This window comes from Leiobunum rupestre, chromosome 2, assembly GCF_980474605.1.
Source record: "Leiobunum rupestre chromosome 2, qqLeiRupe1.1.hap1, whole genome shotgun sequence".
In the NCBI taxonomy this organism is placed as follows: Eukaryota; Metazoa; Arthropoda; class Arachnida; order Opiliones; family Sclerosomatidae; genus Leiobunum; species Leiobunum rupestre.
In genome coordinates this window covers 84,896,924-84,920,847 of record NC_143385.1, presented here as the reverse complement: position 1 = coordinate 84,920,847, position 23,924 = coordinate 84,896,924, and the positions used below count along the sequence as shown (strand labels likewise).

Sequence of the window (23,924 nt, the reverse complement as noted above, 5' to 3'; positions counted from 1 at the left end):
CGCCTCGACCCGTCCCGCCCCGCCCCGCCAAAATTATTCATTTCGAAAACCTGACCCGACCCGTCCCGCCCCGCCCCGCCAAAATTATTCATTTCGAAAACCCGCCTCAACCCGCCCCGCCAAAATTATTCATTTCGAAAACCCGCCTCAACCCGCCCCGCCAAAATTATTCATTTCGAAAACCCGACCCGACCCGACCCGACCCGTCCCGCCCCGCCCCGCCAAAATTATTCATTTCGAAAACCCGACCCGACCCGACCCGACCCGTCCCGCCCCGCCCCGCCAAAATTATTCATTTCGAAAACCCGCCTCGACCCGCCCCGCCAAAAGTATTCATTTCGAAAACCCGCCTCGACCCGCCCCGCCAAAATTAATCATTTCGAAAACCCGACCCGACCCGTCCCGCCCCGCCCCGCCAAAATTATTCATTTCGAAAACCCGCCTCGACCCGTCCCGCCCCGCCCCGCCAAAATTATTCATTTCGAAAACCTGACCCGACCCGTCCCGCCCCGCCCCGCCAAAATTATTCATTTCGAAAACCCGCCTCAACCCGCCCCGCCAAAATTATTCATTTCGAAAACCTGACCCGACCCGCCCCGCCAAAATTAATCATTTCGAAAACCCGACCCGACCCGTCCCGTTAGGTTAGGTTAGGTAGGGTTAGGTTAGGATATGTTACCAAGATAGGAATCTGTTTTGTTGGCTAGGGTACAAAAAAATCTCTCGAATAGAAATCTGACCGAAACGTTAATACAAAAGTCTATTATAATTTATGTCCCATAAGTGTTGCAGTTGATATAATTTCTGATAGCAATGCGACCTAGAATTGACCTCATACCGAAAAAGATAAGCGCTTCTGGCGAGAAAATTGAACGGAAATTATCTAGCCTCGGTTCCCGGCACGCATTTACAATGACTACGAGGAAACGAGCGCGTATTAGGCTTAATAACGTTTGCATTAGAGATGAGTCGGGCCGGCTAGTTTTAAAGCCCTACCCGATTAAAAAATACAAAATTGAAACCCGACCCAAAATTAATCATTTCGAAAACCCGACCCGACCCGTCCCGCCCCGCCCCCCAAAATTAATCATTTCGAAAACCCGACCCGACCCGTCCCGCCCCGCCCCGCCAAAATTATTCATTTCGAAAACCCGCCTCGACCCGCCCCGCCAAAAGTATTCATTTCGAAAACCTGACCCGACCCGCCCCGCCAAAATTATTCATTTCGAAAACCCGCCTCGACCCGCCCCCCAAAATTAATCATTTCGAAAACCCGACCAGACCCGGCCCTATAAATTTTTTAAAATTTGAAACCCGACCTGAACAGGCCCGATAAAATTGAAACCCGGCCCGACCCGAAAAACTTTTTATGTTTTATACGCTTGTACTAAATGCTCATGTGGCCTCCCAGATTTAAATTTTGTCAGTAGATGGCGCTTGGAGCTCTTAAGACACGTGATAATGAATTAAATCGCTTTCTGTATGTAGAGAAACTTGAAGGCCCGATCACTAATATATCTTTTCTTTTTTTTTGGCACCACCCAAGGCCTAAGTCATCATGCGACTTTTAAAGCCATTAATTCAGGTGGCCGGGTCACAATGCGTAGGAGGGTGGTGGCTAGCCCTTCATGCCACGCGAGCCAACAGCTCCCTACACTAACTATTACCGTTAACCCATATAAAAAGCCCGACTCGACCTGGTCAGTTTTATGTAAAAAGCCCGACCCGACCCGACCCAACCTGTTTAAAAAAAAAGCCCGACCCAGCCCAGCCCGAAAAAAATTTACAAAATTAAACCCGACGCGACCCGACCCGCCAAAAACTTCGATATCGAAAACTCAACCCGCTTCGAGGCGAGCTCGGGTCTGGTCGGTTCGGGTAAGCCCGCCTTTAGCGGGACCAAGACTCATCTCTAGTCTGAATTCCATCAACACTTTGTGTTCATTATGGAATTGGCGCTCAGTAGAAATTTAACACGCGGAAAACATGGACCTGACCAGTAATTATAATCTTACGATTATACATCTCGAGCCTTATGGATAATGCGTCACTGATTACCATGGAAACAAAATCTCGTGATCGCGAGGCACGAGCTAATTTTTTGTGTAGGTCAAAAACGCCTCGGGAATTCTGCTTCCTTAGCTTTCTACAAAGTCGATGACGAGTTTTTCGTCACGGATCGGAACTGACGTAATTTACGTCATATTACCGGAAACAAGCTTTCATTAAAGAAACTACCTTTGTGGCATCTAGGAACAACAAACACAGCACCCTACACAAGGAGAACGCAACCCGTCAAAAGTCGTGGATTTTCTTGTGTACGTTTTTCATTGGTTAGACGCTTTAGCGCCTGCTGCCGTTGGAAGGGGAAAATACTAAAATTGTCTTCCCCGCGCCCGTAAAACGTTCAGCATTAAGGTTCATTAAAAGAAAATTTGTACACAACATTGCCTTAGCGTAATTAAAAGCTAGCTGCGTTCTCCTTGTGTTTGTTGCTCCTAGGTGGCATCAATGTGGTAGCACGTAAAAACCCGGGTTTCATTTCTTATACCAAATTAAATTAACGGTAATAGTAAGTGTAGGGAGCTGTTATGTCGCGCGGCATGTAGGGCTGGCCACCACCCTCCTACGCCACTGGCCATAGATGTTTCTAGAAACTCCATGTCAAAGTCAAATATATAGTTTGTGCTACTACTACTGGACTTAAAACCAGTCAGTGGCGTAGCCAGGGAGGGCATAGGGGGCACATGCCCCCCCGAAACGTATGGTCTTACGTACAAATATTTTTATTTTTTTACTTGTTTTTCAATGGCGTGCCCCCCCCCCCCCCCGAAACTAAATCCTGGCTACGCCACTGAAACCAGTTATGAATTAGATTGCCAAAGGTGTTGTCAAAGTTCTGGCAGTAACGTTCGGCAGGAGGCCAGACAGTCGACGAGGATTTTATGGAAATAAATATTGACTTTACAAGTCGCTAGTTGACTTAGGCCTATGGTGGTGCCTTGGGTATTAGCCTAACTGATGATTATTTTTCTTATTATTAACCCCAGTAAACCACATGCGAAATAGCTTCGTTGGAATAGCATTCGAACCGAATAACCGGAACTGGGAGGTCAGTAGGAAGGTTGCTGCCGGAGCCATCAGGTACGATTTTTGAAACTTTCGCTGAACTAGTGCTTCCAACGACCAACTGATCAGGTTATTCAGGTAGTAATTTTGAGATATTTGAAGATCAGGTAGTCGGATCGAATTAATCGTTGATATTCCGCTCACCGAGTAATCTGATTCATTATATCTCAAGTAACCGATATGAACTGATCCGCTTTAGTTATTCTCATCAGATTCAGCCAGCTCATCAGTTATCTGGATTATACGTTTAGTATTAATTTTCTGCGAAACAAATCAAACTAAACAGGGATTAAAATTTCGAAAAGAATTTAATCAGGCGATTTATAAAATTGATAATTTCGAGGCATCTTAAATCTGTACCCCGTGTATCTGTTAGTTTAAGATGAATTCAGATTAGTAGTAAATTGCGGATAATCTGATATACATGGTGTCCACTAAATAACGAAAAATAATAAATAACTCAAAATCGTTTTTTTTGAAATTTTTTTAAACTACTATGGAACATTCCTCGTGCATGGGGACATTTACTAGTGTAAAATTGAATAACCTTGAACCATGTCTTCAAGGTCATTAAAAAATTATCTCGAGAACCGTTGGGTTTACGGATTTGGTTCCCATTAGAAAGTTGTTGCTCTCCATATTATTAGTTCAAATAACTTGGATTTGACCAATCAAAAGCCGATAAATTGAAGTTTCATGAATTCACGGTTTGATAATAAAATAATTGATTAGTTTTAATGTGACTAAATCAAATAAATACTGAATAGTTTACAACGGTTCCATCATGCCACCGTTGGCTACGATGCATGCTGGTACAAAAGAGTTAATTTCCATCAAGAGCGTGCTCCCAATAAATTAACTCTTTTGTACATGTATTTGTCGATATTATTTTTCAGAATCGCCTATTGAAATGATGAACAACACTATCAACTCCGTCGTTAAAAGAGCTCCAGCATTTATCGTAGGCAACGGTGGCATAATTGAACCGTTGTGAACTATTCAGTATTTATTTGATTTAGTCACATTAAAACTAATCAGATTATTTTAATATCAAACAAGTTGAATTCATTAACCTTCAATTTATCGGCTTTTGATTGGTCAAATTCGGTCAAATCAAAGTCATTTGAACTAATAATATGGCGAGCAACAACTTTCTATTTGGAACCAAATCCGTAAACCGAACGGTTCTCGCGATAGTTTTTGAATGGCCTTGTAGACATGGTAGACTAGTAAATGTCCCCATGCACGAGGAATGTTCCATAGAAATTTTAATTAAAATAAAACGTACTCAGTTATTTATTACTTTTAGTTTTTTAGTGGACACCCTGTATGATCTATGGTTCTTACTAACTCTGTTCAGATAACTCAACCTTTATCTGAGAATCGGTGGGAAGCACTTCGTTGAATGCATTCAGGTTAATCGGAGAATATGAAGCGGAATCTGTAGCCTCCATTGCCATGATTCCCGGAAGATAAATTATACGAGAAAGGGCAAAGGGGCGTGGTTTAACTTCCAGAAATCACTAGACGTACCCACATATTTTCTGTTAACCTGAATAAATAATGGGTTGTATTACTTATTTTAAAAATGCACTAATTGTCACCAACTGCCAAGACAGAAAATTTGTTGATGGAGAAACGCTGGCCGAGTTAGTGAACCACAGCACGGGCCAAATGATCGATAAGATGTTGAGCCACGAAGGGAAACCGTTTGATCCGTCATCCGATCTTCAAGCTCTGATCATAAACATCATTTCCGAAACTGCTTTCGGGTAAAGTTACTCTACGCGCAGGAATTTTCATTTGAACAGACGAGAATAGGCATTTCCATAAACTAAGGGGGCTTTTTTATCACTTCTACAATGCTTCCCCAGCTCTCCTACTAAAGAAAGCTTTTGAATTTGTCCATAGATTTGACTGCATTCTCTCAAGAACAAGCTTGGCCGTCGTAGCGAATTTATGGAAAGGCCTATTTTTCCTACCGTACAAAACCCTAGTCCTTTAAAGAGAGTATAAAGTTCCCTATTTAATGGTGTACAAATAATTTCACGTTTGCGTCACCAGGTTTGTTAAATATTAGCAGAAGCCTATAATAAGAGAAGCCTTTAACTCACCGAAAATCGTGAAACGCCTCGTTTTCGAACTAGAGGTATTCGGAGGGATACAGATTTGTTAAGGCGGTATGTGGCCAGAAAATATAGTCCTCTCGATATATTCATACCGAGGGACTACAGGTGTACAAATCAGCAGTGAAATCACTTGAAATCACGTTAATTTAGTAGCTTTAATAACTTTAATCAATTAAATATTGAAATCACTTGAAATCACGTTAATTTAGTAGCTTTAATAACTTTAATCAATTAAATATTGAAATCACTTGAAATCACGTTAATTTAGTAGCTTTAATAACTTTAATCAATTAAATATTGAAATTACTTGAAATCACGTTAATTTAGTAGCTTTAATAACTTTAATCAATTAAATATTGAAATCACTTGAAATCACGTTAATTAAGTAGCTTTAATAACTTTAATCAATTAAATATTGAAATCACTTGAGATCACGTTAATTTAGTAGCTTTAATAACTTTAATCAATTAAATATTGAAATCACTTGAAATCACGTTAATTTAGTAGCTTTAATAACTTTAATCAATTAAATATTGAAATCACGTTAATTTAGTAGCTTTAATAACTTTAATCAATTAAATATTGAAATCACTTAAAATCTGAAATCAGATGTACCAAATTTCAAACATTGGAATGATTGGATAGCACCTCGATTCATACGCGAGCAGTAGCGGAGAAAACATTTGAAAAATGCAGACGATTCTTTACATTTTAGCTCGTAGGATTTTGCTGGGGATTTGAAATTTTGAGAGACTCGCCTCGTTTTGATTGAACTTGGTAATTTCGACATTATAAAGGTAATAAATGTTAAAAGTATTATATGCTATCCGAAATATACATGCTAATGAACAATAATCGTGATTCTCCGTATAATTATCTCAATACGCTTTGAAAAACCTTATGCCTTCCCCGTCTTAAACCAAGGATGATCTATACCTATGTTTCAGGTTTGCCAACCAACGTTTTGGAGCGCAAACTACTTTTTCGCTACAATTAAAGACTAAATATAGCGCTCCCTAGATTTGCTGCGTTCATTTCTTCTTTTCTTCGTGTCGAAAACAGGACGTTTCAAAAGTTTTACGTTGGTGGTATAGGGAGTTAGAGGGTTCTCTTATTATAGGCTTCTGTATTACGGATAACTGGAGCTAGTTACGTTCGATTTAGAATACGGTACGACACTTGATAGCGGACAAACGAATTTCATGCTTTGGCCGCAAGGGGCGCTAATTATTGCATTTAGAATGAAAAGTCTGTAGAACCCTCTATACCTACTGCGTCATGCAAAATACCAATACTTGCGCCTTTACCGCGGGCGTTCCTTCAAGCTTAGTTTTAGTGGCCTAGATGATTCGTTCTATCGTGCTGTAAAGTAGAGCAGATTTTACACGGTGTGAAAAGGGGAATTTGAAATTAAGTGACTGCCTTCACAATTACAACTCCAAATTTGTAAGCATTTTTTATACTCTCGTAAATGTTCACTGCCCCTGCGCAGATCTAAGAGGAAGTTCGCGGTGCAATGAACCATCATATTTCTGGTGCTAAATTCAATCAAAAATGTATTTATTTATGCTACGGAAAAATTACTGTTGAGACTATTTTAATCGTTGTCCCCAAACACCCACGGGCTTGAACAGTAAGCTCCCCCCCCCCCCCCCCCCTTTAAAACAAATCAAATCAGCCCGGTATCTTATTGGTTCCCTAAATCTGACGTCTTCCGTGGCGGGGTAAATTAGACCATGATGCCCACATATCCTTCTGAACATAGTTATTCTCCCGAAGTTGAAATAATTATTCTCGTAATCCCACAGAATGTATAAATACTACCCACGTAATTAATAAAGGCCCGTGCATGCTAAAAAAAACATTTCCTAGTCTTTCGAATTCGCCACAAATTCCCGCTAGGTGCGCAGATACGTCGAATCTACTGCTCCGGCCTATTCTATAGCAAAGGCCATGGTAGGCTACGGCCGGTAGTGGCTGAATCGCAGCTTCGTAGGGTAGCGTTTATTTGGTGTCTAAGGTCTTTGGCCGACACCATAAGTTTGCTCAAAAAAAGGGACGGCGTTTAAGTATTTTTTTTTATAAAGCTCAATATTTATATTATATTATTTTAAAATCGAAATACTAGTTAGCTTGTATCTATTTGGCAATTTTCTAAGTAAAACAACTAACTATACAGGGTGTCTCAATTTGCTCGATCAGGCCATTTTTCTCAAAATGTATTTATGCTAGGGTTCTGAAATTTTCAAGGTTTATTTGTTAGGTTACTAAATTTCAGAAAAATCGAACGATTTTGTGCCGTTTTGGAAAATTTATTTTGTCACCGGTAGGTGTCACGCAAAATGTTTCAATGGAAAAGTTGTAGGGCATAGTCGAAAGTGTAAAAATAATTTTGGTTCGTTTGAAAAAGATCTATTTTTCACTGAGTTTGGAGGTCGGGGGGAAAAAACAAGTTGTACTAGCAGGCAATAGCCTTTAACGTAAACAATCGTACGTAATCACAACACACATGTACATTTATTTTAGGGAACTTATGCTTTCAGCTATGTAGTTAATAATCAGATCTGCAAAAAGTTATTGTTAAAGAAAATTATTAGGTTCAACACCTAATTAGACAAAGTAGACAAAGACCGCGTCTTCCATTTCGACGTGGTTACGAGTAAGATCATCAAACAAAGATTTGTAGACCAAAAATTACGCTTATTTTTCTTTTGTTGTTTTTTAACGTGAAATATCAATTGTCCGAGTAGTATTTAAAGCGTTTACATTTCAAAGTTAAAACATTATCTCAGCTTGGCCGATTGTAGTCCAGTGTGCCCCTTTACACTCGAGATCAGCTCGCTCACATGCTAGAATTATTTTACGGAGAAGGTCGTCGTAATGCTACTCTAGTAAGTCAGTTATTTAGACGCAGATTTCCCAATTGCAGACCAAGTCATACGACGGTTCTTAGAGTGGTCCGCGACTTCGACAACTGGGGTAATATCAATCCGAGGTTTCGTGGTCGTGGTCTCCAGGACATCGACATGGAAAACACCATACTTGCCTACTTCGTCGCCTATCCTCGAGCAAGCGTCAGGACTGCCAGCTTTGACTTAGGGTTGGATCGAAACTACGTTTGGAGAACACTCAAAAGACACCATTTTCATCCTTATCGAGCGACACTTCACCAAGGACTGCATGACGGTGATAAACAGCGCCGACTCGACTTCTGCAATTGGTTTTGCCTCATGGCTGACGCACACCAGGATTTTCACGATCAACTACTGATGTCCGACGAATGTTCATTCGGAAGAGATGGGCCTTTCAACCGTCAAAACCAACATATGTGGGACTACGAGAATCCACACTGGGGACTTCCTCACCGCCACCAAGTGCAGTTTCGCTTAAATGTGTGGGCTGGTCTGTTAGGTGACAGAATTATTGGGCCGTTATTCCTGCCAAATCGTCTGAACGGTCAAAACTACTTGGGGAGTTCCTTCAAAATGAAATATCCAACGTGTTGGACGACATTCCTCTGGCCGAGTACAGACCATCTGGTTCCAGCAAGATGGGGCGCCACCTCACCAATATCGTGACGTGGTTGCATATCTAAACGACGAGTTTCCTGGATGATGGATCGGAAGAACTGGTCCTGTTCGTTGGCCTGCAAGATCCCCTGATCTAACACCACTGGACCTTTTTTCTATGGGGATTCGTAAAGGACTACGTATACCAAACACCTGTGACGAGCGTTGAAGATTTACGACAAAGAATCATCGAAGCATGTCGCCGGATGACTCCAGAAATGGTTCGGGGAGCATTTCGCAATATGCAACATCGTGCATATTTGTGCATTGCATCAGAAGGTGGCATTTTGAAAACATTTTGTAGAAGTCATTAAAAAACATTTGTCACTTGGGCTAATTATTATTTGTTTATTTTTCGAAATCTTATAACTGAAATGCATGTTACCCAGTGGCGTCGCTAGGGTGTTTTAGGCGGCGCTTGAGCCACCTTAAAAAATTCTGAAGCGCCACCTAAAATTTCCGAAAAGCGCCTCCTAAAATTCAGAATCTTTCCAATTCACTTGGCGAAAAGTTTCTTCAAAATAAAAATGGGCATCAAAAATTTTATTTTTCCTAGTCAGCCTCAACGTTTCAGCTTTATAAAGCTTTTAGGGAGTCCCATATCACTCAAAGAGACGCCCCTGACCAGTGCTTATGGCTAAAGCGCCACCAGTTTTGAAATCCTGGTGACGCCACTGATGTTACCTACAATTCGTTAAAGGCTATTGCCTGCTAGTACAACTTGTTTTTTCCCCCGACCTCCAAACTCAGTGAAAAATATGTCGTTTTCAACCGAACCAAAATTATTTTTACACTTTCGACTATGCCCTACAACTTTTCTATTGAAACATTTTGCGTGACACCTACCGGTGACAAAATAAATTTTCCAAAACGCCACAAAATCGTTAAATTTTTCTGAAATTTAGTAACCAAAGCCTTCCATACCTAATAAATAAACCTTGAAAATTTCAGAACCCTAGCATAAATACATTTTGAGAAAAATGGCCTGATCGAGCAAATTGAGACACCCTGTATAAATTGGCATTAAAAGATAAAGATTTTCTTAAGTCTTTATTCGAAAGTTTTACTTGTAAAAATGGCCAAAATTTAAACTTTAAACAATTGATCTAGGTTAACTATTATTTAGATTTTAAAATATGGTAATATGAATATTGAAATTTATAAAAAAAATACTTAATTTTATTCTTGAAACGCCGTCCTACGAAGCTTCGATGCAGCCACTACCGGCCCATGGACCAATAATCTAAGGGGACTCACTGTTTAGGCTTTAAAAATCATGCGTTAATACTGAGAATAGGAAAATCACAGATAATTTTAATTCCATGTTGACAAGCTTTGCGTAGCTGAAGTTGATTTCCGGCATAGTTTCGTAGAGAAGCTGGAGCATTCACGTTCAATTTTGACAAAATAAATGGTGCCGTTGTTGTCGGTTAAATGATTAGGCTTGGTAAGTTTTAGACCCTTTATCTTTTAAATTGGGCCTTTAAAAGTTTTTAAGTAATGGTAATTAACCATTGTGTTAAGTAAAAATAACCAGTAAGCCGCATATGGCTGAGGTTTTTTAATCAAATTCACTGGAATCCGTTTCATTTCTAAACTTAAAAAAATAATGAACTAAGCCTAACGTAACTTTCTCGCACGAGTCGCACGTACCATGCACGTACTGTCCGCTAAGATTCTCGCAATGATAGTTGAACAGAATTCTTGAGACAGTTCAAAGCGACTGATGTACCTTAGTAAGCCTTCCGATTTAGGCCACGCCTAACGTTTCAAAATATCGAGAACAGTGAGTCCCCTTAAATTCTTGGTCCATGACCGGCCGTAGCCTACGTGATTTATTACCATGGCCTATGCTATAGACCATTCCTGAGCAGTAGATTCGACGTACATGCGCACCTAGCGGGAATTTGCGGCAAAGAAAGACAATTTTTTTTAATTTTTTTACGAGTATGCACGGGTCTTGATTAATTATGTAGGTAGTGGTACAAAATATACTTTCGTTTTCCAGTACCGAGTCGGACAACATTAGTGATGAGGATATCGAGAAAATTCAGATGTACACGAGAGTCATGCAAGAGTTGGGAGGAAACACGCCCGGAGACATCTCGACGTTGCTGCTCATCTTGTATTACGCCAGAGATTTGAAATTCAAAAACACTTTTAAAGCGTTTGGGGAAATCGTGGCCAGGAAATATCACGAAAATAAAGAGACCTATCAGAAAGGCGAGTTTGTGATTATGGTAAGGCCTTCGAAAAATAAATATGGAACATTTACGCAGGTGAAATCCGCAACTTCTCGGACGCCGTGATCACTGCGGGTTTGGAAGCCGAAGAAGATGAAAACGATGCTAAGAAATATTTGGATGACGATAACATGATTAAAATCATTGGAGCTTTATTTCTTGGTAAGGTTAATCGACACAAACACTAGGAGTTCGTTGAATATGCGATGCAACTACGAGGTCGAGGCCGCGTTCAGTAACAGCAAACGGTCGCTACTGTACGACTTTTTTCACTTCCGGGATTGACGTCACGTTTACAAACGGAGAGTCAACGAAATAAGAGGCTGGAAGAGCCGCTTATTTTGTTGATAAACGCAATCGTGACGTCACAGCACGCGGGAAGGCTAGTTGCGGACGACACGACAGACGATATTTTATAAAATTGACAACAATCGTTAAAAAGCGTGGCGTCACGATTGCAAACGGAGATCAACGGTTAATTCGCAATTTCCCCTCCGTTGAGCGTCACTGAACGCGGCCCGAGTGAGCGTAAGGTTGTTGATCAGTCGTGTAACAACTCTTTTTAGTCTAATAGAGGGGAAAGAGGCTGTTTTTTATGTCCCCGCGAAACATCGATTTCTCCTCAACGGCTTCATTAGTGTATTAATATCAACCATGATTATCGAACTATATCAGTACCCTTTCTACTATACGGGACTAAGATGGCCAGTGCCTTTCTGCGTTTTATGTAATCACTTGGGACAATCAGGAGATAGGAGTTTGTCGTGGACTGGATCCACAAAACGTTTCCGGAATTGCGTGATTTGACCGGCGAAGAAAATAACTCGTGATTCTTAGAAAAATACCTGTACTTTTACAACATTTATTATTAATATTCCTACATATTTTCATTCAATCAAAAATTTTAGAAACTAAATTTAGCTCTAAGCCTTGGCCCTGAAAGCTATTCATGTTTCAAACCGTTGCCCTTCAATACAATTTTTGAGTGGTGGCGCGTGACCGACGTCATAATAACTAAGCCCCTCCCACCCTAGCGACTAAGGCTAGACTACCTAATGCAGTTAGATATTCATGGTTGAAATGAATACATTCATGACAGCACTAAATATAAATTTCATTGATGAGTCGTTCAATTGGTATTAATTTCCTCTATGTAACCGTGGTAACGCCGCACCACTGATATTAATAAATGGGTGGCTCTCGTCCACCATCATGGAAATTCGGCGAATTTGGCTGCGAATGGGTCAACGCGAAACGTCGATTCTTTTGGAACGGCGCTCAATAAAACTTTCATCGTTTGATCGGTATTGGTATCTAGTCATTCCAGTGAAGTGTCGCTGACACGCTTACTTCCGGCTCATTTGATTTTCTTTATCGAATACTGGGGTGGCAGAGTGCTTAGCACTTTCGCCTCGCTGCAAGAGGAGCCGGGTTTGATCCCAGCATGTAGTACTGGGTGAAAACTCGCAACAACTCCTTCGTTGAGTTTGCAAGTTCAAATCTCCCCATTGGTAAAAGGGGTTTTTATCCGAGTTTTTTCCATCAAAACTTGTTGAGAACTTGAGGCTAACGGTAATAGCATATGTAACATTATTACTCATAAGTGTGCATCTGATTAACATCTCTGTAATAAAAATTTTAATGAGACCTTATTTCACAGCCACCAAAGAAAATACATACCAACTTCGCGTAAAACTGGTTTTAACTTCCTTCCCTCCCCGCCAGAACTAGTTTTGATGACGATAAAACCGTAATCGACTGGGAAGTGACGTCAATTACGTCATATCCTTGCAACAAGGGGTACGTTCAGCAGCGCTCATCGGACTCGCCGATTACTAATCGGTGACATCGGTTTCCTACTGTACGCTTTGTCGCGTTTCCGGTTTTGACGTCACGATAGTCATCGGTTACTCACCGAAGTCATCGGCTGGAAGAGTCGGTTTTTCCGATGACTGACGTCATTACTGACATAAAACTACTGTAAAAGCTACGCCATTTTAAAAAACACCGATGACTGAATAAAAGCGTTCAGCAACTTACGACGTCATTATAACGAAAAAGCTCATCGGTGGAAAATATCAAATCAATCGGGTTTTTTCGGTGACTGTTACTGAACGTACCCATAGTCTCATTGAGAAAAAGTTATTTCTGGCACACTTATGAGCAATTATGTTATATATGGTAATAGTGAGTGTAGGGAGCTGTTGGCTCGCGTGGGTGAAGGGCTTGCCACAACCCTCCTACGCATTAGACTATTTGCGTGACTTTACACCTGAAATATTTCAGGTCAAAGTTCAAAACTATAGTACTTCTAAATTCGCGTATACTATATTTCATTGAAATCTGTTAAGATTTTTTCATAAGCTTGCGATTTCAAATGTCTCACGTAACAAATCGAATTCCCAAATTTAGTTTTTGGCCAGGACGATACGTGGACGTGAAACAATTAGTACCATTTGCAATGCAGTCCACAGGTGGTTCTTATTAACTCACCATTTATGCTTAACCATAAACGCAAAATTTAACCATGGTTAATTTAAACTAGTAACTAGTAAGTAATATACTGTAGAGACAGATACTTCATGGTTTAAAATAAACTTTTATTGAAAAATAATATTGGGGAAGCTTTTCGAGCTAAGGGTTGAAAAGGAGCGAGTGTGCTCGAAAAGCTTCCCCAATATTCTTTTTTAATACAAGTTTATTTTAAACCATGAAGTATCTGTCTCTATAGTATATTACTTACTATTTACTAGTTTATGCTTAATAATTTCAAAAAATAGGCCGAGTAGTTGCAGCTGCTAATTTATTGCTTCTTACAGTACGTATATTTTCTTCATTAACGGTTGCTTTATCTTGTTTCGTTGTAGCTGGAACGGAGACCACGACAACCACGTTAAAATGGTTGATCATTCTTTTGGCCTACTACCAAAATATTCAGAAAAGAATAAGGGAAGAAATCGACCAAAACATAGGTCCGTATTTTATTCATTTAGCGAATGTAAGACGTTGAGCTTTGTTCAAATTCGTTGTCTGCCTGCCGTGTGTAAAAAGGAAGTGAAGGACACTCACTTAGTAAATAGTTTAAAAACGGATTTAAGAAACCTCTATTATTGCCGTGTTTTGCGGAAAACTGGTCTACTTTAGTTCAGCGTAGAATCACGTATTTAAATGGCTTAAAAAGATTACAGAAGGTTAGTGAACTTCTATTCGACACAAGGCTTACAGCTTGGATTAACTAAACACAGGGATATCCCACCTTGGATAAATAATAGTAGTTCCTACCTGGATATATCACTCTAGCATTCCGCGTGCATTTGCTAAGTGTTTGTTACAGGTTCTGCCTTGTAGAAGGCTACGTGTTACGGGAGTTTCGGAAATTCTCCGAAGCAGCGCTGCTGTCGTAAAAGCCATTTGCTTGTCAGGTTTTTCTCCAAGTGATATATCCAGGTAGGCACTACTATAATTAATCCAAGATCCCACAGAAGCAAAAACGCAGAAACGATTGCTGTTAACCCTCTATCGGTGAAAATCTGCTACCGGCCGGAAATGGCAAACGGGCATGCGCGAAAAGTGTATCAGTTGGAAAGTTTGGGAGGGGTGAAAATTCTCAGGGGAATTTCGCGTTCGTCTGTTTGCTCACTACCGACTAAATAGTTTGCTTAATGTTATCCACGTTAAAATTGAAATGTTCAGTGATCATACATTTGAGTTGTTGGGAAATGAACCGTTGGAACCAAGCAATCTAGTCAAAGTTAAGAACTTAATTAAAAGAAATTTATACTTTAAAATGATATTAATTAAAATTTTACCAAAATATTAAGATGAAAAAAAAAACCTGTGATAATAAGCCTAGGCTCAACAAGTGGTGGAAGATGTAATAAGGTTAAGGAAAAAACAAAGAATGAAGAACCTGGAAAAACGTTAGTAACCAATCTAATTTCGTGAAATAAGTATTTTAAATAATAATTTATGTAATAGTATTTCCTGATGAAATTTATGTTGAAATTGCAGATTGAATAAGGAAAACCCAGCAAGAAAAAAATCAAAACAACAGAAGAATAAAGCGGATATTGAAATTACAAAACCTTTAAAAGAAAGGAAACAGAACACTGTAAATGAAAATGAGCCATCTATTTTGTAAGTTCTACAATAGAACTAAATATCGAGTAATATTTTGTTTTAATGCTTTTCTTATTATAGGAATAATGAAGTAAAAGTGAAACCAAAGGGTAATCTACATGTTAAACCACACATCATTGAAGGTACTTTCGAAACACGATATCATAATTTTGTAATTCTATAACTAACTGGAATTATCTTTAGAGGTTGAGTACGATAAAGTTTTTTCTGATGTCTGGTGCAAGGCGGTTAAAAATGAAGAACTGAAAATAGTAGAAGGAAAGTGAGGTCGACCCATCAGTCCCGGGTTCGGGTTTGGGTTCGGGATCGGCTTCCGGGATTTAAGGGGTGAAATGAGGGTAAAATCGTCGAAAAGTTAATGTATTTATGATATTTCTCGCGACGATTTGTTTTTTCGTATATCCACATACTATGTTCAGGCCAACTTGTTCATTTATCTCCGCTTATCTCGAAAGACACTTGAACGTATATCTTATCAAGTTTTATCGTACGGAATAAGTTGAAATGATGTAAAAATTGATAACCTAGACGGTTAATTTGAATTTAAGAGTGTTTTGACGTGGGCGGCGCGCGTGCGCGGATTTCCCGGGGGGCGCGGTTAATTTAAATTTAAGAGTGTTTTGACGTCATGGAATATTCATTGTTAAAATGACGTAGAATGGAAATATTTTTAAACTTCATTTTAATATCATTAGCGTGTAAGTGGTACTTAAATATGCTTGGCATTTGAACCCGGTTAATTTGAATTTAAAACATGATTGACGGGAATTCTCGTCACTGCTTATCGAATGTATAACACCTTTTAAGGAAAATACATTTTTGAGACAAGGCTGCCATCTATAGAAGCGTTTTACAGTTCATTGAAAAATCTAATTTTTTTAAATCATCATCTCGTTCGTAATTGCCTTTCTATCTCTTCAATTTTAAAAGAATATCCTAATTAATTCTATATTTTTAACATTAACAAGTCTCCAAATTATACCAACTTTTAACCAATTTTCCCCAATTGTACTAATTTTTAACAGAATTTCCTAAATTATTCTAATTTTTACCATAAGCCAACTTAATTTCAAAACTATTGTCTATTTATAAAAATTGAGTTTTGTACGTATTTGGAATCGTTTCATTTTTATCCCTAAAATGGGTGAATTGTAGGAAATTTATATTATTTTTATTGGCTTTACGATATTTCAAGTTAATTTATAAAATTTATAAATGAGTTTAATTAAATTAATAATTAAGTTTCGTTCCTATATTGAATCGGTATTTATTTAGAATAATTTTTTCACCTAGATTATTTTTTTTTATCCCCCACACTCTCGATCCAGCTCCCTACTATACGTGTCCATTTATAAAATCAAAATTGAACCGTCATGAATAATCCATATAAACGTAAAAGACGCGGGCGTCTTGAAGTCCAAGTTTCGTTTCCACTGAAATAGAAACAACAAGAGGAAAGGGTCTTTCTGGTGACCTAACTTTTAACATTGCTGGACGTTTTATATTTATTGTGTTCTGTTACTTATAGTCATATGGATTTTCATTCATTCGAGGAAGTTAGTGAAATAGTGGAAGAGTATAATAGGACGTGGTTAGATATGCAAGAAATAAAAGAGCATTTGGACGAAATGGAAAAGCATTTAAAAAAGTGGGAATTGAAGTTAGAAGAAGCTTGCCAAAGGGAAATTGTACTGAGAAATAAAGTTAAAGATATAAAACCAAATACAATTGGATTGAAAATATTGCAAGATAGTTGGAAGGGAGCAGAGAAGTAAAGGGATAATATTGTATGTCATTGATTGGCTTAAGACCTGTTATATAAAATATAAAATAAAATATGAAATAAAATAAAATATAAAATAAAATATGAAATAAAATCAAATACAGGGTCTTTTTTTTTGCTCGGAAAAGTGTTTTTTTTTTCAAAAACTATTTATAGTACCGATTTCAAATTTGGAAGGTCAATTCTCTATACCGGGGGACATCAGTTTGAGAAATTTGAGCGTTTTCGGTAATGTTTTTCACCAATTTTGAAAAATTATTTTTCGATCACTAGGTGCGAGATAAAAAATTTCTATTATAAAGTTGTAGGCCGTCATCGAAAACCCTTAAAAATTGTTCACTCGACGAAAAACAATTTATTTATCAGTGAAAATTCGAGCTTGAAAAATTTACAAGTTGGTGAAGTAAAATTACGATTGTTTGAAACGATAATTGAAACCGAATTACCTAATCCAGTTGAAACTTTGGTTAAAAAAACGACCGGATTTAAAAAACACGAGGCTATAGGTCAATCCTAAACATGCATTGGGTATTTAAAGGAAAACTTTGGGAGATTATTATCAGTGTTTGATAATATTTCGAACAATGCCTCGTTATTCAGTAGCTGAGCGTACCGAGATAGTTGCCATTTACTATGGAGAAGCAGCGCAAAACCTTAGAAGAGTGACTGAAATCTTCCAAATGGAGCACCATCTGTAAATACAGTAAGACGAGCAATTCACGATTTCAATCAATTTGGTAACTTGCAACCTAGGTTTCGCGGATTGGGTCACGCGGATTTAGACTTCGAGAACAATGTACTCGCGTACTTTGTGGCATATCCTCGTCACAGTTGCGCTAACGCCGCTGCTGATTTGGGTTGTTCTGTAAATCGTGTGTGGAAAATTCTTCGTAAGAATCGCTATCACCCATACAGAGCTACGCTCCACCAAGGACTAATTGACGGAGACCATCAAAGACGTTATGAATTTAGCAACTGGTTACTAAATGCTGTCCAAGAAGATAGACAATTTTTGCGCCATGTTTTGTTCTCCGACGAAGCGTCATTTTCTAGAGATGGGCCCTTTAATCATCAAAACAGCCATCTTTGGTCTGACATCAACCCACATTGGGGTTTTGAATATCATCACCAGGTTCAATTTGAACGGGTCAATGTTTGGGTTGGACTTGTTGGAAACCGTTTGATTGGTCCCTTTTTCCTGCCGACGAACCTCAACGGCCAAAGGTATTTACATTTTCTACAGAACGAACTGAGTGACGCAATCGACGACCTTCCATTGGCTGAAAGACGTCAGTTGTGGTTTCAGCAAGATGGCGCCCCTCCGCATTTTTCCCGGCAAGTAACTGAGCACCTCAACAACGAGTTTCCTGAAAGGTGGATAGGGAGAAATGGTCCAGTGCATTGGCCAGCAAGGTCACCTGACCTAACACCGCTGGATTATTTTCTCTGGGGATTCGTTAAAGCAAAGGTATACGCCACGCCCATTGAAACTAGGGAGGAACTCATTAGACGAATAATCAGTGCTTGCCGAGACGTCACACCAGAAATGGTAGAGAAAGCGTTTGAGAACTTAATTGTCCGCGCACAAACCTGTGTTGCAGCCAATGGTGATATTATTGAAAATGTTTTGTAAAAATTTATGTGAATAAAATATCTGCATTTAAAAACCAAACGTGTACATTTTTTCAAGTGTGAAAACTCTACTACGTTTGTATTAGACTTGTTCCCTTTTCAATTATCGTTTCAAACAATCGTAATTTGGCTTCACCAACTTGTAAATTTTTCAAGCTCGAATTTTCACTGATAAATAAGTTGTTTTTCGTCGAGTGAACAATTTTTAAGGGTTTTCGATGACGGCCTACAACTTTATAATTGAAATTTTTTATCTCGCACCTAGTGGTCGAAAAATAATTTTTCAAAATTGGTGAAAAACATTACCGAAAACGCTCAAATTTCTCAAACTGATGTCCCCCGGTATAGAGAATTGACCTTCCAAATTTGAAATCGGTACTATAAATGGTTTTTGAAAAAAAACACTATTCCGAGCAAAAAAAAAGAACCTGTATAAAATAAAATGAAATAAAATAAAAAATATTAAAATATTAAAATTACTAATTTTTAACAGAATTTCCTAAATTATTCTAATTTTTGCCATAAGCCAACTTAATTTTAAAACTTGTCTATTTACGAAAATTGAGTTTTGTAGATATTTTGAATAGTTTCATTTTTATCCCTGGTTAAAAGTTATTATAATTGGGGATATTTTGTTAAAAGTTAGTATAATTTGTGAGATTCTTTTAAAAAAAACTGCATAGTTTTGGTTATTTTCAAACAAAAATAGAAAATTAAAGCCTGCTTTTTATTTTGGATACCTCGGAGCTTAATAACAACGCTAATCACTTGCATCTTGTAAAAAACAGTAACCTGAGATTAGAATTAAAATTTGCCAAACCGTTACCGGAGCCGATTTCCATTCTAATTTACGCTGAGTTTCTTTAAGTATTTTTTCAATCCTTATACCTATATTTACATATTGGAATTTTTACAAAAGGTTCTTTTAAACGTAACTTAGTACATTAATTTATTTTGGAAGTTCAAAACGTATTAAGAGCCCTTCAGAGTACTATAAAAGGATTTCATTTACAAACTAAATTAATATTTTCTTCAAACTTTCAATTCGTTATAATTTGAATTTAAATGAAAACATCATGGATTATAGGTGCGTAATCTACTATTAGACCGAACGGATTAAAAAATACTTAAAGTAAGTGGTTTTACTGATAAACTCTAAAGGAATTTAACTTTAAAGGGTATCTTAGATTATTGTTTTTAATTTTATTCAAGTTCAAAACGTATAAAGAGACCTTCAAAGTACTTTAAAAGTATTTTATTTACGTACTAAATCCATATTTTTTTTCAAACTTATAAGTTAGTTTGTATGAAATACTTACTAATACCTGAAAAATGGACTTTAGAGTGGATAAGATTTGTAAATATCATTTGAAACTAATAATTTTCACGCTTTATTTAAGTCAAGCAATTTCATTTTTAAAAATTAAAGAAGTTAAACAATATATCAAGGTATTACACTCAGGTAAAAAAAATAGTTGCATTATGTTATTATATTTCTTTCTTAATTACAGTGATGCTTAAAAGCAAACCTCAAATCTAGAAAACAAAGTTTTTTTAACAAGGGATAAATTTATTTAAATAGATGCTTTGGTGACATCTAACGGCGGCAATGGAAAATAATTAACAAAATACTAAAAGTATCATGTGTTATTAAAATTTTAATTTCTATATTATATTTATGGTATGTACTTGAACCCATTATTGTATTTGAAATAGCTTAATATATGAAGAAAGTAAACATATTTCTTAAAGCATAGAAAGCGTTATTATTTTTATAATTTATTAATTAACTATTAATATGGTTACATTATTTACATAGGGTTCTTAGTTAAAAAGATCCAAGTACCTTTAAAGCTCACCAATACATAAATGTAATATTTAGTTGCATAATCTTATCGGTATTTATATTATCAATAAACACAAAAATACAAAACCTGATACATTAAATTATGCATTTGTACTTTAAACAATACCTGCATTTGAAATTATATAGCATAAAAACCCACAGCTTATAAATAAAATTACATCAAGGTTTTCAAATCAGTTTTATCAGTTAAAAGAATTAAATTATTTGCATTGTGTTTTATATTCTTCAATTGTGTTGAAATCCATACGGTAATAAGGATCAAAACGCGATAATATAAAAAGTTCTGCAAAACTAATCCTTTATCGAAAAGTCATCTTAGTATTGTTGCTATTACAGTATAAACAAAACAATAACCAAAACTAAATCCTTTTCCCCATTTTTCTTTCTTATGGTGAAGGACGAGGTTTTTCTTGTAGCATTTACGGATGGAGGTTCAAAAGAAATCTGGAAAATTCGTTCGCTATGTCATTTTCTGTTCAGCTGTAGAACGAACAATCGTAATCTTATCATTTCAGGGTAATTAAAGCCAATTAAGGGCCCGGTGCAGAGACGATTTAAAAATTATCGTAACTTTACGAGGATTGTAAAGTTACGAGAGCGGATTTACGATGTCGTAAAGTTACGATTTTGTAAATCGAAATCGCGGTGCAGAGACAATTTTTCGGGCTCTCGTAAATGACGAGTCTGGTATTTGGGAATCGGTTTTTGTTTAGGCTCCGCCCACTTATTGACCAATGAGAAAGCGTTATTTTGACGCAAAAATTTAAACATTTGTTTGAAGGCTCAACTCTATTTTAAAAGTTACTTATTTTTTTGTGATTTTACACATTTTAAGAAAACAAGTTAGCTGAAAGTATTTTTTTGAGAAAGAATATGGGGAAAATGAAACCAGGTGAAGAGAGACAACCAAACTTTAGTACAAGAGAACTTCAAGCAATTATTAATTGTTTGGAAGCTAGGCCTGATTTATTGAAAACCTACAAAAGTAGTGAAGATGTGGAGAAGGCCTGGGCAGAAATTGCCCACGAAATTGCCTGTATATATGGGTATGGGCCTCATAAGAGCGACAGTAAAAATAAGAGCTAAGTGGACTGATTACAAAAGCACCGTTAAAAAAAGGAGGTGTCCGTTTGCCGTTTAATAAGTGAAGCTGCGTTGCACGGGATTAGAGGAGTTGATAGTTCACAAGTCAGGCACCAGGTTGGTTGTTTGTGCAAAGCTAGTGTTTTGAAATGAAACCACAATAGTCTAATTAAATTTTAATGAAAAGCTAGAAAATCCTCCATTGTAACAAGTGAAAATATTTCAGTGTAGCACGACTCATTGGCAGCGTAAACCATTAATCAGCTAGGCTAATACCCAAGGCACCACCTTAGGCCTAAGTCATCAAGCGACCTTTGAAGCCTTTAATTCAGGTGGCCGGGTTACAATGCGTAGGAGGGTGGTGGCAAGTCCTAACTCTGGGCTATTTCGGGTTACTCCCCTCAATATGCCAGCAAGTGTGGGTGGTGACGCTATAGATTTTTCACTGAAGAGACATGGTAAAATGGGCTTAGAAGTAGAATCACAGTTTCATTGGTTAAACATAATCTTGTTTAGCTTCCCAAATTGATGAGCTTGCATGAGAAAAGAAGTTTAGAAATTTTTTAAGAGTTGGTCGCAGATATTGGTACATTTCAATAAGGTCACGTAAAAACTATCAAGTCCTTTACCTTATTTGTACTCTCATAAACAGATGCAAGAGCAATGGGTAGTGAAAACCCATTTCCTCCACCTAGGCCTACAATGAAACCTATAGGGCTCAGTTTCTTGTTTCAAAGGCAGATCTGATACTGATATCGTTGTTCACATTTTGCCAGAACAATCTGAGTACATGATTTTCACAGGTTTAAAGCTTGATTCACATACGTTAGCAGCTTTTCCATTTTCTCTGTGTTCTTGCGTTCCACAGCACTATTATTATTATTATTATTATAATAAATTCCACAGCACTACAGAAGGCCGAGTGGGAAATACAGAAAATTTATCCCAGTGAACCCAGTTTAACAATTTGAAAATTTAAAAAAAAACTTAAATTGGGTATTAAATTTTAGTGGGAAAGACTTTTAAGATAAATGTAAGTACATTATAAAGTAATTTTGGGTCAAATATTCAGGGGAAAATCTACAAAACTCAAGTTAATTTGAACGATAATAATTGTGGCTATACCGTGGAATGTGGTTGATAAAGACTTTTGAAAATATTGATAAACTCACGTGACAGTTTAAAAAGAAGTCACAAAAGGCAAACTACCAGACACCCAGCACCTAAGCCTTCTTTAACAGCTGCTAACACCTTAGAAAAAACAGCTCAATCAGTTGTGAATTATCAAGAAAGGTTAAATGCAATTTTGGGTTCAATACTTTCCGAAATGGTAGCCAAACGGTCACAAGATGCTTAACTTGGCATTGCATTTTCCAATCATTTAGAAAATGCAAATAGAATTCTTATTGGCATTCACAACACTCAAGTACCTGTTGAAAATCTTTACCTTGGTGTTACATCAATTCCACTTCCTAACCCTAAAACAAAAAATCATTGATATGTCTAATCTTTCAAAATAAAACTGGTGCAAATTATTAATTACTTATCTTTAGCACTAAGATTGATGTTTTCAAATATATTATCATCCTTTCATATGCATTATTTCCATCTATTTATATTTTGTAAACCACTCTATAAACTCATTGTTCATTATGTACCTCTTTCATTTTTCACAGCTGTTATTTTTTTTACTCTGATCAGCTGGTTTTTTTTTCTAATAAGATGCCTCCATCTACCCACCAGATTTTTTTCGCAAAATAAAAGGCGCCCTTTTTGAATTTTTAATTATTCAAATAAATTACCATGTTTTCTTTTAATATATTTTTTTATTGGCGAAGAGCAATTAATTTACATTGAAAAAAATATTTGAAAGTAATCGACGAATAACATATTATTGAACCAGTAATAAATAACAAAGAATAATATCACAAGAGAACAAAATCATTGGAGTTATTAGAGAAACTAGAGTTTTTAGTTCCAAAATTAGAATCCTTGACCACGTGATTACATTATAAGAAAATTTGTTCTACAAGTATGTCCCCAAATTAAATTTAATAATGGGAGAGGGCGGTTTTAATTTTAAAAATCAAATCATATCGTAGAAAACTGAAATTATTCTTGATGTAAATTTCTTTGTCCATTCAAGTTTTCCACCAATTGATTTAAAATTTGATTAGCCCGAGCATGTAATTGAGCATTAGTGAGTTGACATGGGGGATCCTGTTCGCTTGTGCCATCTCGTTCTTCTACCATTGCCTCGGGCATTTCCACACCCTTGTCAAGGTAGAAATTGTACAAGATGACACAAGCGAATACAAATTTTCAAACCTTAAATCTGGGGCATACAGC

At 37.2% G+C, this 23,924-nt stretch overlaps 2 protein-coding genes and 1 long non-coding RNA gene across 4 annotated transcripts in view; 2 read left to right on the top strand and 1 right to left on the bottom strand.

The window, feature by feature from the left end:
• LOC149959857 (cytochrome P450 2F2-like) overlaps positions 1 to 11,136 on the top strand; it is a 17,073-nt gene extending 5,937 nt beyond the window's left edge. For both annotated transcript variants that reach the window (XM_090166566.1, XM_090166565.1), the window contains exons 4-6: positions 3,051 to 3,144; positions 4,749 to 4,901; positions 10,836 to 11,136. In XM_090166566.1, coding sequence (XP_090022692.1) covers positions 3,051 to 3,144; positions 4,749 to 4,901; positions 10,836 to 11,136 — 548 coding nt within the window. The remainder of the gene's footprint in view (positions 1 to 3,050; positions 3,145 to 4,748; positions 4,902 to 10,835) is intronic.
• Positions 11,111 to 23,924, top strand: part of LOC149959855 (cytochrome P450 1A4-like) — a 27,361-nt gene continuing 14,547 nt past the window's right edge. The window contains exons 1-2 of the mRNA XM_090166567.1: positions 11,111 to 11,232; positions 13,938 to 14,042. Coding sequence (XP_090022693.1) covers positions 11,202 to 11,232; positions 13,938 to 14,042 — 136 coding nt within the window. The 5' untranslated portion in view covers positions 11,111 to 11,201. The remainder of the gene's footprint in view (positions 11,233 to 13,937; positions 14,043 to 23,924) is intronic.
• Positions 21,977 to 23,177, bottom strand: LOC149959856 (uncharacterized). Its single transcript, XR_016478602.1, has 4 exons — positions 22,895 to 23,177; positions 22,748 to 22,826; positions 22,205 to 22,445; positions 21,977 to 22,108 (listed from the first exon to the last, which is right to left on the bottom strand). It is a non-coding gene; the product is annotated as an uncharacterized LOC149959856 (long non-coding RNA).